The sequence below is a fragment of the Gobio gobio genome (assembly GCF_949357685.1).
Source record: "Gobio gobio genome assembly, chromosome: 19".
Classification (NCBI taxonomy): Eukaryota; Metazoa; Chordata; class Actinopteri; order Cypriniformes; family Gobionidae; genus Gobio; species Gobio gobio.
Genome location: NC_137112.1, coordinates 45,256,251 through 45,274,058, shown reverse-complemented (window position 1 = coordinate 45,274,058; position 17,808 = coordinate 45,256,251). Strand labels below are relative to the sequence as shown.

At 37.7% G+C, this 17,808-nt stretch overlaps 2 protein-coding genes across 4 annotated transcripts; one reads left to right on the top strand and one right to left on the bottom strand.

Annotated features, from left to right (window-relative positions):
* The first annotated feature begins 603 nt into the window (after positions 1–603).
* Positions 604–6,138, top strand: ap5b1 (adaptor related protein complex 5 subunit beta 1). 2 transcript variants are annotated; one of them, XM_079844271.1, is made up of 3 exons: positions 604–688; positions 777–938; positions 3,269–6,138. In XM_079844271.1, exons 2-3 carry the CDS (start codon positions 795–797, stop codon positions 5,918–5,920), a joined length of 2,796 nt encoding a protein of 931 aa, XP_079700397.1. In that variant the 5' UTR covers positions 604–688; positions 777–794; the 3' UTR covers positions 5,921–6,138. The 2 variants fall into 2 exon arrangements, with proteins under 2 accessions (XP_079700397.1, XP_079700398.1); XM_079844272.1 differs by having other exon boundaries at positions 783–938; positions 3,269–6,041.
* On the bottom strand, positions 6,120–15,371 carry cUnh1orf50 (chromosome Un C1orf50 homolog). Of its 2 annotated transcripts, XM_079844274.1 has the most exons (6): positions 15,225–15,346; positions 14,060–14,164; positions 11,089–11,204; positions 10,916–11,002; positions 6,800–6,931; positions 6,120–6,547 (listed from the first exon to the last, which is right to left on the bottom strand). In XM_079844274.1, exons 3-6 carry the CDS (start codon positions 11,164–11,166, stop codon positions 6,362–6,364), a joined length of 483 nt encoding a protein of 160 aa, XP_079700400.1. In that variant the 5' UTR covers positions 11,167–11,204; positions 14,060–14,164; positions 15,225–15,346; the 3' UTR covers positions 6,120–6,361. The 2 variants fall into 2 exon arrangements, with proteins under 2 accessions (XP_079700400.1, XP_079700399.1); XM_079844273.1 differs by lacking the exon at positions 14,060–14,164 and having other exon boundaries at positions 15,225–15,371.
* Positions 15,372–17,808: the final 2,437 nt, after the last annotated feature.

The following is a 17,808-nucleotide window of genomic DNA, read 5'->3' as shown; positions in this document are numbered from 1 at the left end:
TATCAATCACTAATATGGCCTACATTTCTTTTCATATACATTATATGCTGCTGCCATCTATAGATTACATATATCCTTATATTGTTTTGCACATATTGATGCTGTACTATACAATGTTTTCTACTCTATACAGTAATTTTTACCTAAAATGTACAATTTGCAATGAGAGCAAATGAGTGTTAATATGTAATGACAGCAAAAAATTCCTAATTTTCAAGATAAGATATCTTAAAAATCAGGACATTATTTCTAATTATTGATTACATTTTCTAATTCAGGTTGCTTTTTGACCCACTTCTCTAAATACTTAAAACACCACACGATGGCGGTCAAACAAAAAACAAGATCACTTCACCGTGTCAAAATAAAAGTCCCCTGTTTAATCTCAGTCATGTAAGCGTAAATAATATGAGTGTAAAATTAATAGAAAATGTAACAAAAAGCTATTTATTTTGTATATATAATTACTATCCAATTAGATAATTAAAACAACCTGACATAGTTATTATGGAATATTTAATAATTTGGCGATATTTATTAATTTGGCTTTTATTTTAAAATATACAGAACCCTGTCACTACCCGGTTTATCATATGACAGCTTGAGAACACATGATTTTCAGAGACGTCAATAGATGGACGTTACACAGTGAAGTGCTTTTTTATGTTTTTAAAGTGTGATCTGATAGGTGAGTCGTTAAACTGAAAGAATGCACTTTTTATTGTAATGTTTGTGTACATTGCCATGAGCATAAATGCTTCTGTTCTGCTCTTAAGTCACAGTTTATCTCCAGAATGACTATTGCGGATCTCTGGGATCAGAGAATACCTGCCTTTCTACTGAGTCCATCTCAGTTTTTGGCCACCACCACTTCTGAGAGTTTCTTGGCTGAACTTCTACACGAACTGCGGAATGATAAAGCCAATGATCAACTCAAGGTAATGAAAGCAAGCAGACAACCACATATATGTGCATGTATATTTCAAAATTAAACATATTAATATATATTTTAAAAAAATAGTATAATATATTAATGTTCTGTCATAATGTTTCTTAATAAAGTGACTAGGGATGCACTAATATCTTGGCCGTTAACAGATAATTCTTTATATTTGAAAGCCGATTACCGATATATTGGCCGATAAATCTAAATCCAGGTTTTTCTATAATTTTTGACAGCCTGATTACAAAAATAAAAGCCATATCCCAAGCACACAATTATAATGTTCTCATTATTATTTTATGTAGCCTATATGACAGCCTTGAGTAGGGTTGCCAACTTATGGAAAACAAAATAAGGGACAATCGTGGTTCTTTATAGGAAAATAAGGGACACTCAAAATATTTGTACTGTACCACACAGTGTATGTCATTTCAATATCTGCAGTTAAGTGTGTGTATAAAAGGTTCTCAGACAAACACATTTGGGTCATTCCGTGTCAAAATCAACCAAATTTCTGAAGTTTTCCAAGATTTTGTTTCTGAAGAAAAACAAACATAAATGAAGAAAAAAAGACAAAATATTAAATGTGATGGATGTATATTTACTGACTTATTCCATATTCAATTTCACAGGGGTGTTAAATGACTTTAGAAAGATGGCAGCATCATTATTTTATTTTTACACTTTATTGACTTATGCAAACGGTGACAGGTCAAAAATGGGAAAAAGCACTTGTGTTTTTTGATCAAAGGTTGCACGCCTGTAACTCATTTAAAGATAACTTAATAGATTCTAATTCTTAAAACACTTTTTACTTTTGGTTTCTTAATTTTTAAAGCCCAATCATTTCCAGACATATAGGGATCTTAGTGTGGCTCCGTGAGTAAATTGGTACACATTTTCAGAACAACAAATAATGTTGAAACCAGCAATGTATCTCTTTTTTTTCTATCAACACAATTGAACATTCCTGTCTGAGTGCCATCAATACTATTTTTCCCATATTGTGCCTGTAACTCTAAAATTCTTAAATATATCTCAATATCCTTCTATATTCTCATTCTTAATAAACTTTTCTTTTGTAACCTTAATTTTAAAGGCCCTATATATGGTTCAGTCCCATATATATGATGTGGCTCCATGCACAAATTATTTAATATTTATTTTCTACACCAAGGGATATTAAATATCACCAACCTCTATTAAAATGATAAAAGGGATTTTTAATTTGTCAGGAAGATGCAAAGATGGCATACAATTCAAAAGCACAATTTCTGAACGTCTTTGAAATTGCAGCCAATAAAACATTTTTTTAAAACAATGGCACTAAAAAAATGTAACCAAATGTTGTTGCAACCATGTAAGAATAAATGAAAATGCAAATTTTCCAATTAAAGAAAACAGAGGATTGCTTTTGGTGCTTGAGACTTTATTGGTCATTTTGTGTTTGAATAATGAGGTTAAGAGTACGCTACAAGTTACTTAAAAAAAAAACAAAAAAAATCTCTATTTAACAAAATTAACTTACAATAGTGAAAGACGACTTCCCTTTTTGATCACGTTTTCCCTCAGGGAGAGTGCATGTTTTCTGGCATGGCTGAATGTTACAATAAACAATAAACGTAGTTTGCATCCTCCAAAACTGATTTGCCGAAATCAAACTGCGAACAGTAAAAGGGATGGGAGCGACCAGCCGGCTCCGGCATAGGATTCTGCTGGGTCTTAAAGCCTTCCACGAACGGTTATGTTCGCAAATCAAACAATGATTTGTCTCAAAAGAATGATTCATTCTCAATTTAGGGCGTATGCCTGAATACAGGACAAACTGCATTGATGCCTTAAATACGGGTATTATACGGAATGGTTGGCAACCCTAGACTTGAGCTGCACATGTTGCTCTGAACCGTATTTTCCTTTTTGAAATGATTTCAATCATATTTCAAGCAATTCAAAACCATCATGGCAAACAGTTTGCATCTGACGTGTCTCAGCTGAAGGAAATAATAATATATTATTTATCGGCTTTAATATATCTGCCAAATTTTCTTATCGGGCAGATAATGATAACACTAAAAATTAACCACTATATCGGTGTAAAATGTATAATAAATATTATTTCATGCAAAACGTTGAACGTTCTATTATGGTGAATGTCTGTTTATCAGCCAGAGGCTCAAATCACTATTCTTGCAAATGAACAAACATGCTACCATCACATTTTCTTCATTCGACATTTCTCAGTATGGCTTTGTTGAAATGTTGTGCATTTCCCCTATCATTTACTTACTTTTGCTTAATGTTGTTATTTCTCTTCTTTATTATAAGATACTCCTTGCGTCTGTGCTACTGGAGCATCCAACCATTCTCTGCCCTTCTACTTCTGTGGGAGAAGAAACGGCCCTCGAACTGCTGTCAGTCTTCTCTCACATGCCACAGAAATCCATCAGCCTCAAGTGCAACATCATGCTGGCCATCACCAACGTGATAATATGCACATCCTGCTTGGCCGCCCACACAAAGACTGCTGAAGACTGGCTGGACCTCCTATTTCAGACAATTCAGGACACCAATGACTACAGATGTGGACTTTCCCAGCAGCCTATAAGGGTCACCGCCTGCGACTGCCTTCGAGAAATGGAAACCTGCAGCCCCGGTCTTCTTTCTCAAAAGTTGGAGGCCCTGTATCTTCTAAAACAGCAAGAAACTACAGTTCTGCATCAGTCCTACTGTGTGCTGTATTCACTAGTGCTGAAGAACGCCATACGCATCTTGACGAACCAAAAAGATGTTACTGACCTAGAGTTTAAAAGCGTCTTAGGAGGAAATGAAGGGTTTGCATGGAAAAGTAATCCGTTAGGCTTGACCTTCTTGCCAATGAACATGATGGTCCAAGTCCCACGTTTGCCACCCGGACTGGATTGTAAGGAACTCAAATCTATAATGTCTTCCCTCTTGGAGGAGTCTTACCTGCTAACGCCCATTTCCCAGTCTGCCCTGCTCAGGGAGCTCGTGGAAGTCGTCGCAATGGTGCCGGGACTTTCTCCAACGTTATTCAAATCGCAACTTCTGCGACTCTTCGGAACCTCAGAAGTCGAGCTCATGCATGCCACACTCTTCATGAAAGACACGTTCACAGACAGCCTTTTCACCGCTGAGGATGAGAACTTCCTGCTAAAGCGTCTTGTGAGCACCGCCCAGCATCCGCTCCTAGGGATTCCTGAGAAGCTCTTCTACATGGACTGCATTCTGCACTTCCCCGAGAACCGGCCCATATCCAGCAGCGGAGAAGAGAGTTTACCTGTGCTGGTTACGCCACGTCTGGCAGCTTCTCTTCTTCCAACGGTTTTTAACGATAGTGCTACTATGCTCTGCAGACTAAACCTTCTTTGTCTGGTGCACGTAGAAGCAGACGAGGGCGTAGACGGCAAAGGGATCAACTACCTGTTTGATCACATAATGGCCCTTTTGAAAATCGTAGACAGCGATGGTAGCAGAGAAGTGGTGGTGACCTCTTTCAGGGCTGTGTATATTTTTCTCATGCACTTCAGCGGCATGGAGGAACTCTCTGAGAAGCTGATCGACAAACTATGCAACATGTATTCCCGACATAGCCGACTAGCTCCAAATTTGATTGGCCTCGCGGATCGCATCCAGGAGCGTCTGGATGACCACATCTGGTCTGTCAAGTTGTTGAGAGGGCTTCAGAAACGCATCATGGAAATGCCTCCATTGCAGTTGACGATTCATAATTTGAGCTGGCACTTGAAAGTCTTAAAAAGAGTGGCTAAAGAGGGTCATATTACCCAGAGGAACACCATTTACCTTCTTCTCAATGTTCTCATCAACTCCAACTTGTGTGAAAGAGGCAACTGGCAGGTTGGAAACGCAGTTCTTGCCGTCTGCCGCAATCTTTTGGAGCACCCTTCCATCGATCAAGTGTTTATCGAGTTGGCTGATCTTCTGCAGTACATATCGGTTCATTATGAGGACACGGACATTAAGGATCACGCTCGCTTCTACTACACATTGCTAACCAACCTTTCATGGGAAAAGCTGATGGGCGTTCTCGCCAAAGGTCCTGATGGAGGACGTGCCAAAGAGCGGTCGCATTCAGCCATTATGGCTGAGAACGAGGGGATCGCCAGTAACCTGACTGTACACAAAACCGAGCGGCACGTTTTGCGGCTCGTCAAGGTGCAAGAAAAATCCTCGCAAAGCTCTTCAGAGTCATTGGAGGCAACAGGAGAGACTAAGAAATGGCTGGAGGTTTATCAAGAACAGTTTCAGATGCCAGGCTTTGGGTCGGAGGTCACTTTGAGGTACAACCTGACTCATGCAGAGGAAACCGATTCGTTATTCGATAGAGTCTTTACAATCTGTCTGCATTTCGAGCTGAAAGATTCAAACTATGCAAAGGTAAGTGACATACATGTGCCATGCGTGTTCAGAGACCGAAAGCCACCTGAGGTCAACGTAAAGCTCAAACCTGTCCAACCCTACCCCACTACTTTAAGCGTCAGTGCCATGTTTACCACCCAAGATGGACGCTCTTGGCACAGCCAACTACCTGACGTGAGCGTTTCATTCCCCGAGATATTCCTTCCTCTGCCTTTACCGCTAAATACATCACGTGCATGCAAAGAGGAAGTGTTCGACCGCATCTGGGAGGCCGCGGCCTCTGGGAGTCCTGACAAATCTGCCATTAGTCTGTTCTGCTTCAAAACTGGAGATGAAAGTCTAGCTGATCTGATCAAGACACATTTTCAGGGTTATTTGATTACAGATGAGCAGAGCGAAAGATCATGGAAAGTCTTGTTCTTTCTTCCGCCAATGTGCCATGTCCTTTTGATGATTGCACAGGCTGAGGACGCAGTTCAGGTCAGCATTGCAACGGACAACTGGGAGCTATTACCCTTTGTGAACTCTTACCTCCAAAACATTACGGATCATTGTTGCACAACAGTAACGAATGGCTAAACGGATGCTTTGCAGTTGATTTTAACAAATTACGTTTATTTTATAACTTCTTTAAATTGATATAACACCATTTGTTTTTGTATATAAAATCCTTGAGTAATGTGTTTAATAAAGCATATATAAACACATGTCGTGCTGTTTCTTGTACAGTAAGCAGTGCTTTGTTGCTGCTTTATACAAAATCAATTCAAGGCACAGAATAATTGAATGATTTAATGAAAACCAAAAGGCAAAAAGATACAGTTCTTAAATTAAGATACATTTGAGAAAGCAGCATTTAAAATAGAAAATTGACCATAAAGCTTCAGCAATAATGACAAGGCAATATAGTCTGCAAAACTGAATCTTAATTCAATTTATATTAACAAACAATTAGTATGTTTTAAGACCAGTTGGCGATCCATGACCAGATAAGACTGTCCATGAGTGAGCTGTGCCCTTTCACTGTGGAATACCCTCAAAGTTGGGCTCTGTGCAGGCTGGTAGAGCAATTTGTCTGTTCAACAGTTTGTCCATGAGGCCAATTTCAGCATCCCGCTTTTCAACCTCCTCTTGTGGTGTCCAAGACATGTCGTGTTGGAGTTTGTATCCGCCAAGGAACTTGTGAGGGCAACTAGCACCCCATTCCTGTAAGAGTTTGAAACCACATTATATTAAATTAGCTCTTAAATATTGTACTTTGCTTTAGCACAATTATTTATTGTTTTCTTGTGACTTTTGTTAAATCTTTCTACTTTACTGACAGCAGAATTCCTCATTTACGAGGTTATGGTAGAATTACAGTAATGCATACTAAACATTTTGTTTCACTATCATTGCTAGTTGTCACCATAACTCTTAACAACTGAAAAGACCCACATAATGTGGGAATCGACTCACCCGCGGAGACAGAATCGAGAAGTATCGCTGTCCGGATTCACGCATGTAAAGATAATACATGTTTCCTGGTTTCTTTACAACATTGCAGGCGGCGTGGTGAAGCTCAGCGTCTTTCCTGGCATCTTCCAAAACCTGAAGTATAAACAGGAATGGATTGTTTTATTCATTATTTATTTGCCACAATTCAGATTATTATATAAAGGTAGGTTAGGCAATTTTTTTTCATAAACACTTTGTTATTCTGGTTGAAACTCTTCACATCCTGATGGCAATTAATAATAGAAGTAGTAGTTCACCCAAAAAAAAAATTCTGTCATTTATTCCTCACCCTCATGTCGTTACAAACCCATAAGACCTAAGCTCTCTGACCTCTCCATAGACAGCTATTTATTTAACACATTCAAGGCCCATAAAGTTAGGAAAGACATCACTAAAATAGTCCATGTGACTACAGTGGTTCAACCTTGATGTTATGAAGTGACGAGAATACTATTTATGCCCAAAAAACTAAGATGAATAACTTTATTCAGCAATTTCTGAGTTCTACAGCAGAACGGCAGCTCACCATTGGCCAGTTCCTGCGTCAGCATCACACGCATGCGTCGGCCAATGGTGAGCTGCCGTTCTGATGCAAAACTGAAGCACTGTACTGTTTACTAGGGATGCCACAATTCTCAATATAATATTGAACCAATTTTGCATTTAAATAATTATTTTTCTACACATTCTATCATTTGCCTCCATCCCAATACTGAACAACGTGACACACATTCACATCACACGTTAGTGGTAGAGTTAAGGGGGTCGCACACCGGACGTGAAGCTCAGCGCCGCGCCACGTCTTTAAAATTTTATTGACACCAGGCCCAGCAAACGCGAGATCTCAGAATGTGCCAAGCTGTGACGTCAGAGTGTGGTGAAACACCGCCTCAACAGAAGAAGAACAACGCCTGATTCTGTAGCCCCGCCCACCGACTCGTGCAAGAAGTGTAACATAAATAAAATATCGGCCTACGTGGAGCTAAACGGATCGAGCTACCGAGCAATAAACATGCTGCATAAGCTTCATTTGGATTCAAATATTATGAATGCATGGATGAACTTTATTTTTTATGAATATCCAGCTCACGTGCAATGTTCCCTCTAAGCTGCGCGCGTGCGCGGCCGCGCACTTGTGATGCCGGGACCGCGCAGAAAGAATGCACGCAGCGCAGACGCAAAATGAGGGAAGAAATCCATTAGATCGTAGTTTAAATGAGAAATAATTGCAGTGCTCTGTTCAAACGCTATAGAGTTAGAATCGCTATAGTGTTAGAACAGGTGAATGTGGTTTACAGGTTTCATTGAGAGAATTATGTCGCGAGTCATGTTTGCGGTCCAATTCTCATTATGAGAGGCAACTAGAAACGCAAAGACATGACGTCATCATGCTTTAAAGAAGAGTGGCTTTATTAAAGGGTAACTTCAGTGATTTAGCATTAAGCTTTGTATTTAAACTGGGTCATTTATGCAGTAGAAATGTGAAATTATTTTTTGAATTTGGTGCCTTCTAGATTGAGAAAAGACAGAAAATGTATTTTTGTCTCATGTGGATGAAAGACAACAACTCCCAGAATGCACTTGCTTCGCTGCCCTACGAGGCCACTCCGTACACCGTCGTTTTGATCTTCATAGTAATACAATCATTTCGTTCAGTTAGAGAATAAACACTTCAATTAAAAACTGAACGTGTCTTTTCAATAAAGTGTGAGTGAGCCGAACAAAAGTCACGGCACAGACGCAGCAGGAGTCAGATTTCATTCATCACGAGAGAAGAGCTGAGCAGAGCGGAGGTAACTTTAAGCGCCAGTCTGGCACGTTTTCAGATCACTCCCCTATGGGCGGGTTGATAACACGGGGAACAGCTCCATCTAGTGGCTGTAGTCTCTAGCCTCTGGCCAAAAAATCCTCAGATGATGCAAAATGACGATATTTGCGTCATCGGGAGGAATTTTTCCAGAAATAAAATGCATAATTCTCTCGTCTCAGGGGGATATGAGGGGGAAAGTACAATAATTTGAATATACTATCAGGTTTCTACTGATACAAAGCCTAATGCGAAATCACTGAAGTAACGCTTTAAGTGGTGGAAATAACAGATGATGGACACAGCACGGTAACAAAACAGACATTTACAGTCACATTTACCCACCACAAGTGTAGCGTGCAAACTCAAAACACCTCAGTAACACACGTCAGTTTAAATAGATGTGTGTGTGGTTTGGGTTTCAGGGATGTTTAGATAAGAGTTCACCTTGAACATATTTAGCTATTAGATCTATTTAATTACTTCAGTTTTTTATATATATGTATAATATATCAGTTTAAATACTTCAATTAGTTTGTATATTATATTATAGGCTGTTATAATTATATTTTATTGTAAGCCTAATAAAGAATTGATCTCACAAGGGGATTGTTTAGGGATCCTTGCCATTAAAAAGTAAAAAAAAATATATAGAAATGATATAGAAAATCTTGGAAATTCATAAGCAATAGACAAACATAAGTTTGATGGTTTAATGCTGCATGTCGCCATTTAAAACAATCTCAGTGTAACTGCTTAATTTTTTTCATATTATATTATATTATATTATATTATATTATAATAAAGAATTTAACTGTTTTGGTGGAGATTTTTAAGTAAATATTTCTTGGTAAAGAATACAGCATTGTAAAAAAAAAATCTGTCGAATTAAAATGTGCTTAATTTAGTGACTTCTGAATTAACTGCTGTAAAAGAAATGATTTAATATATCACTAAGTTACATCAAGGGTTAAATAAAATAGAAATGGCACATTAAAGCTGCTGTCCGTAACTTTTTTTGTGTTCAAGATTTAGAAAAATTATATGAAGAGAATGTACAACATGAATCCATTTTCCAAATCGTGTTTTTGTCTTACCCTGAATCATTATGGTACACTTTGCGTATGCTGTACAGGTCTGGTATAAAGAATATTTTTGCTCAGGTGACCAAAATGTCCGCCCAATAGAGAAAAGTTTTGCTCAGCGAGAAAATAAATTAAAGGGAACATTGCGCATTTGTACCTTCACCACGGATTCGTTTGTTAACAAGAGACTGTATTTGCAGACAGGATGAGATTACATGAATGAATGAAGCAACACACTTAAGTGCATGATTTTTATATGTAATCGTATTGCATTGTTACAGATCGTTTGATATCTATTGAGTATGTGTACATGTCTAACTGAACATAACTTAGCCCGCTGTCACAGGCTGGAGAATCCTTTATTTGTGGTGTTGTTGGTTCATTGTGCTGCGATTCGTGATCAGACTCAGACATGTGTGGGCCAGGGCTTGCAAAGCCCAACATCCCAGGGCTATGTGTTTTCCAGACGGGCTACCAAAACATATCACCGGCCTGCGCAATGAGCCATCTTAAATAGTAAAATAACATTCCTTTCTTGATGTGCGTTGTTCACTCTCTTGACTTGATATTTGAAGGAAAACATACAATTGCAGAAGTTTTGATCATGCTGATTTGTCTGAGACTTGTGCGTGTGTGTGTTATAGATGCACGGTTCGCTGTTATATCCACCGATCGGGCGGGACAAGTAATAAAAAATTACATTCCAATTAATTGCGGGTGAATGAGAGATAAATCATTGTTTTTGTTTGATAAAGATATTTTGCGAGCCCTGTGGGCGAATAATTCCGGTTGCCGTTTTCCCACAAGCTTTCAAAACAATTCCCCATGTGTACTCATGGGGGAGCCAAAGCTCATTAAATATGCGAAGCTTATCCAATCATAGCAGTAGGTGTTTACTTCCAAGTCTTCAGTGCGGCACGCACATAAAAAGCGTTCCATATGAGAGGCTCAAAACCAGGGTAGAAAATAGCCTATTACTTATTCATTATGATGTTTTTGAATGTAAAAACCACGCAAATGTCATAAGTTGACCTCAGACAACAGTATGAAAAAATAAAAAGAGCCAGTTAATGACCCCTTTAAACAAAGACACATATTCCAGTGCTGTTCCCAATACAACTCCAGGGACATTTATCAGACTGCTTTATAATAAAAATGGTAATTTGATTGACAGTTCAATCTCACCTTTCTTGCTTGCTCCTGAAGGTATCTTATCTGATCAGCAATGACTGTAAGTTTGTTGCAAGCATTGGCTCTGATAAATTCATCTCCCTAAAACCCCACACACAGACACAAAAATATCATTAAAATATGATAAAAACACTTATATCAGAAGTGTGACCTAAAGCATTGTTTACCTTCTGTACTTGCTGTGCCAGACAAACTAGATCCATGGGATCCCCAACCCGGTTGGTCTGGTAGGGACTCACCAGCATTATTCCACTTGGGTTACTAATGGTTTCCACCAAAGTTACTGTAATAGAAACATATTAATATCCACATATAAAATCCTGTTTTTGCATCTAGAGTAAAAATTATGCATAAAATCCAAAGGATAATCTTAAAAACCTGTAGTATGGTAACCATATATTAGCAAAACTATAATAGTTGCGACAATAAAGAGATGTCAATCACCCAAAAATGTCAATTCTGTTATTTAATTACCCTCAAGACAAGTTGTTACAAACCTGTATGAGTATAACACAAAAGAAGATATTTTGAATAATGTTGGTAACCAGTCAGTTGACGGTAGACATTGACTTCTATGGTATGTTTTTCCTACTGTGAAAGTCAATGGCTACTGTCAACTGACTGGTTACCAACATTATTCAAAATATCTTCTTTTGTGTTCAACAGAATAAAGAAACTCATACAAGGTTTGGAATAACTTGAGGGTAAATAAATTATGACAGAATTTTTCATTTTTGGAAATGAAAAAACTTTAACATTTTAACTATCCCTTTCTATAACTATATTATATCTGTATGTAGCCACCACTTCCATAAAAAAAAATTAAAATGCCAGAAAGACTTTAAAAGCTTCCTGCACTGATCTGATCTGAGATACTACAGTAATTAAAGCCACAATATGTAATTTTTCGCCGCTAGAGGTCGCTTACACAAAACAAAGGAGTCGCTTGATGACGCCTTGATTTCGCAGAGCTTTTATTCTGCCGCAGACGAGCGCTTCTGCTTCTTCCGCTCATGTGTATGTGGGGTAACACTAGGGTTGGGCATCGAGAACCGGTTCCAACTTGGAACCGTTTAAAAAATAACGATGCCATTGGAATCGTTTAGAAATGTTGTTTTCGATTCCGATCATCGGTTCCAAATGTGCAAGTTTTCGGAAGTGCTTGCCGCGCCCGTTTGTTCTGTTGCAGACATGGAGCACGGTAAGCGCCGCTCAAAAGTGTGGCTTTATTTCACTTTAAAAAAAAAAAGCCTGGGTCGGCACAGTGCAACACATATGACAAACTTATTTCTTGCACGGGAGGATGCACTACAAATATGTGGTGTATAAATTAACGAGTGTAGCGTGTTTGAAATGCTGCGCAGGTCTGTCCTCCTCAGGCAACCCTGCGCTAACCAACGTTATTTAAGGGATAGTTCACCCTGAAATGAAAATAAAGCCTTCTTTTACTTACCCTGATGTTGTCCCAGTGCCCTATGTCCTATGACATTTAAAATACTGTTCCTGCACGCGCTCCTTCCTATTATGGCAGTGAATGGCGATCAGCTAAAACATTACAAAAAATAAACAAATGTATCACGCAACGATACAGGGAGACGCGCGCCATATGGAAAGTGTTCAGGGGGCACACTATAAGGTTTTGCGAGAAAGAAACCGTATTATTCAGTCAAAACACTGAGCTCGGCCGTTACTCTGAGCGCGCTCCTCGGTGTACACTGTAAGCCGTCAGCAGCCGCCGGCGCTCATGCCTACTATAATAACTCGCACTGTTGTTATTGCACCCAGGATAAGCACACACACACACACATGCACCATTTTGAGAAATCAAGCTCAATAGAAAAAAACGTGATTCTCGTCTTTTCTATAACGTATATGATAAGAAATAATACTAATAATATAACCTCCTTAAGTGAATATTGTGTACCGGTTGTCATGACAATATTGCACGAGGCTACTGCGGCTTGGAGTGCGCACACACAGGAACACGCGCATTTGAACAACAGCTGGGTGAGTAAAAGATGGCTTTATTTTCATTTCAGGGTGAACTAGCATTATCCCACCTCGTCATAATCAGGTAAGTGATTGTAGTGTAATAACAAAGCCCTTGACCAAATTGCGAATTGTGGTGAACAACAATGTTACTGAAATTATTTTTCCCCCTCGTAGATAAATGTAGCTATATACGCAAATTGCCCACGCTAGTAGCAGTCCTAATATGACTGCTGTTAATGCTATTGTTAAACCGGGACTCGGTGTGAAACTCCATTCACCTTTGCAGCAAAGCAAGTGAAAATGCCAGCGGAGAAAGTCCCAAAACTAAAACTCATTATTGAATCAAAATACAATTTTCCTCTGTGAAATGAGCCTGTGACATGTTGTGACTCCACCCCTCAAAGAATCGGAATCGAGAATCGAAAAGAACCGTAATCGAAACTAAGAATCGGAATCGGAATCAGAATCGTTCAAATCAAAACGATGCCCAACCCTAGGTAACACAGAGCTGTTTATCATATTAGATACATTTGAGTGTGTTGAAAGTTATGTTATAATGCTACTATAACATATAGTGCGTTCGCTCTGCGGCTGCTATGAGACACTTGTCCACACTGCAGTGAGCTAGATCATATTAGTCATGGTAAAACATGGTACTCACGGTAAATCAAGAAAACCAGATTTAAACAATAAGACTGTGTTGAGCTGTATAACAATGATTAGTTTTCTGTCGTTTAGGGATGTGACGGTGAGGAAATTTTCCCACTGGTTAATCGACGTGTGACAACACCGATAAAACCGGTATCACCGACGGGGTCTTTTCAAATCGCTCATTTTAAAACGAGAGTAAAATGCGCACAGCGGCTCGGGCATTCATAACTGAGCGGTGCGGGGCAAAGCCAGTGTTCTCAATGAATTCCTATGAAAGTTAAGCTTCCATAGGCATGAACTGAAAACACGCAAAACTGGACACGCACCGTGAATGACTGTGCGGCTGTGAATGAATGAATGAGAGTGCGGCTGTGCTCATTTTAGTTTAGGTTTAGAATTAGCGGTTGCTTGAACCGTGATTTCATTAGCCTATTATTTTTTATGAAAAACACAACAACAAAACAGTACAATGATCACGTAAATAGGCGCTTTTACATTTCACTTTGAACCAAATCTTCCGCGATCATCTTGTCTGTCAGCTCTTGTGATGAATGAAATCTGACTCCTGCTGCGTTTGCTGCGACTCTCGTTCGGCTCACACTGTATTAAACAGACACGTTCAGTTTTTAATTGTAGTCTTTGTTCTCCACCTGAACAAAATCAGTTTATTACTATAAAAATCTAAATGACGGTGGAGGCCGTGCCTCAGTGGGCAAGTGATGTAACCGGTGTTTCGCATGAACAACACCGACTATCGCAGCAAGCCTACTGTACATTCATACAATGAATGTATCCAAACAGTCGCACACCTGTCTAATAAAACACATAATATATAAAAGCGTCTTTGGTGTTTCCATGATTTCTACAAAATTAAACCGGAAATTGAGGGTAGCGATGCGCAGTCTGTGTCCTGGTTAAAATCGCTTATTTCTCTGGATTAAAACATTCTTGGAAACATGTGGGATAATGTAAGTACACAAGTGAACAAAATATATAACATTGTTCTAGTGGTTTTTGGATACCTTCATCCAAAAATCTTACATATTGTGCCTTTAAACAAGAAACTATTATGGTGAATTTTGTACGGGAATTATATAACCGGTTAGATAAGCTCTCAAGAGTAAAAGCAAACACCTCTGGTGCAGAGCTGAGACTCGGGGTGTTTAACATCTTAAAAATTTACAACAAAAAAATACTTCTCCACAATACATTTGGGGAATCCATTTATAAAAAAAATCTGCAAATGTTATGATTTTATTTATTAATATTTTACTGTTACCTGCCAAATTCCACATTGACTACATTGTTAAATGTTACCAAAAAGCCTGTGTGAATGAAATAAACAATTTTAACTTCTGAAAATAAAGTTAGCTTAGTATCACTGACTCATATGTACAGTATTTATGTTGTGTTTACAGTGATCCAATAATGGGACATTTGACAACATTACACAATTGTCGAATTATAACAATTTTGTTTGTCAATGAAAATACTTTTAAGCAAAGACATTCAACCTCTGTTTTCAACTTATAAGAATCAATATGGTGAGGTGGAATGATTAACTCAATCAATTAAATCATTCACTGTGTGACAAAACAACAACCTAGTTTGACTTGTAACCTATAGTTTCTGAATTGAACACTAAAAGCATTTGTCTTACCCGTGGTGGTTTTGTTTGGTTGGTGTGGCAGACTGACAGTTTTATCCATTCTGTAATAAACTATTCCTCAACTCTCAGCAAATGAACACGAGACTTCTCGCCGGTGTCACCAAATAAAGTCTGGCACAATACCAACATGCAGGAGGAGGCGTTTCTGGGGTCCTACTGTGTGTTTGTTGCCTCGAGTAGTAGCCGTGATAGTTGCCTGTATAAAGAAACCTCTATTTTTGTCATCTAATAATCCACACATATTTAATGAGGGGTTAAACTATAGCACCTGTCTATATGATAATAATTTTGAATATTATAAGACACATTATTATATATTATTTCGATAATTCAAATACAAAGCGATTATGCATGTTCAGAGGCAGCCTTCGCGTCTCGTGTTACGTAGACTGTAAGATAATGTTGTAACGTGAGTTTTCTGCAGTTATGAAAGATCTGAGTTTTGAAATTATAAAACCAAAAATTGCAAGTCTGTACAAGTTTATCATTTGTTTTGACACGTTTGGACGTTTCCCTCATGTTATCTGAATTATGCAAGCTGTTTTTATTTTATTTTTTACAAAGTTAATTTAAACCATTTCAGGCTGATTGTCGTAGCCTATGGTTTTCTCACAACAACAATAAAAATCAATACATTGCAACAACAACAAAACAAAAAAAAAAACCTGACTACATTATAATTTTTTTTACCAGATAAAGGCTGTTCAATTTTAATTGTATTAAAACTTTAAAATAAGTTTATAAAATAAAAACGTGCCAATTTTGATGATCGAGGTTTTAAAAATCCAGGTGGTCTGTGACTATACACTATTTTCGTGAAATGTAACATTTGTTAAAAGTTTAACTTAAAAATGACAAAGTATGCTTACAATATCAATAATATTGCATTACGTCGGCTATTCATATGAGAATTAGCTTGATTAGCTTCAAATTAGCTATTTTATTATTAATTATTATTAATTAATTAACTCTGATAAGCAGTGTTTGGTGTAACTAGTTACTAAGTAATTAGTTACTGTAATTTAATTACTTTCCCTTGACAATGTAAGGAATTACTCTTTTTTTCTGTTTTTTAATGAGTTACTTTATTTTACAAAATCCCAACTTTAAATGCATGTTTTAATGTATCCTTCTCACATTTGTAATACTTTGGTCAGTTAATAAGAATAATGTATGTAGTTTTATATGATTTATTTGAATGAATTAAAAAGAGCCATTTCATGTCTATCCTTGAGTCAGTCAAGGTTGATATAGGATTTAGTAAGTAATTAGTAATAAGTAATTAAATACTTTTTGGAGAGACTAATTTGTACAGTAATCTAATTACACTATTGAAGATGTAATTAGTAAGAAATTAAAGGGATAGTTCACCGAAAAATGAAAATAAGCCCATGATTTACTCACCCATCAAGTCATCAGTGTATATGACATTCTTTATTCAAACGAATACAATCAGAGTTATATTAAAAAATGTCCTGGCTCTTCCAAGATTTATGTGAATGTCTGTTTCTGTTTTGTTCATAAAAGTGCATCTATCCATCATATAACTGCTCCACAGCTCCACAGTATCCATATTTTAAACTTTATAAACTGTAATCGCTAACTTCCGCTAACTGTCGTACGCGCTTTCACGAGAGACTGGCGTTCTAGCGTATGACGTAGGACACTCCAGTGAGAATGTGCTAGTTCTCACGAGAACCAAGTTTTGTTTTGCTCTTTCCTCTGTGCTTCCACGTCCGTCACCAGAACTTATGCGAAGCCTGCGTCCAACGTCAAGTTTTAAATATGGATATTTTGGTAACACTTTACAATAAGGTTAATCATTAGTTAACATGAACTAATAATGAACTGCACTTATAAAGCATTTATTTATCTATGTTAATGTTAATTTCAACATTTACTAATGAATATTAAAATCTTGTTAAAATTAGTAAACGTACTGTGAACTGACATGAACAAACCATGAACATCTGGATTTTTATGAACTAACGTTAACAAAGATGAACTAATGCTGAACAGAGGTGTTGTTCATGGTTAGTTCATGTTAACTAATGCATTAACTAATGTTAACTAATACAACCTTATTGTAAAGTGTTACCGATATTTTTCTTACACAAACGCATCGCTTCACTTCAGAAGGCCTTTATGAACCTTCTCCCGGAGTCGTGTGAAGCAGTTGTATGATGGATAGATGCACTTTTATGGACTTAAAACAGAAACCGACATTCACGGCCATAAAGCTTGGAAGAGCCAGAATATTTTGAATATAACTCAGATTGTACTCGTCTGAAAGAAGAATGTCATATACACCTAGGATGACTTGAGGGTGAGTAAACCAAGGGCTAATTTTCATTTTTAACTATCCCTTTAATTACCTTTTCCCCCCCAGTAACTTCAATTGTCATTTTTAAGTATATACACCAACTCAATTCACGCAGTTTATGTATACACTTTATAATCTTAGTTCAAAATGCCTCAATTGTCACTCAAGTCTGCGACTAGACCCATAATTATTCACACAGTTGCCCTAAATGTCTCGGTTCTTACATAGGCTTTCACACAGTCCTGGAGCTCC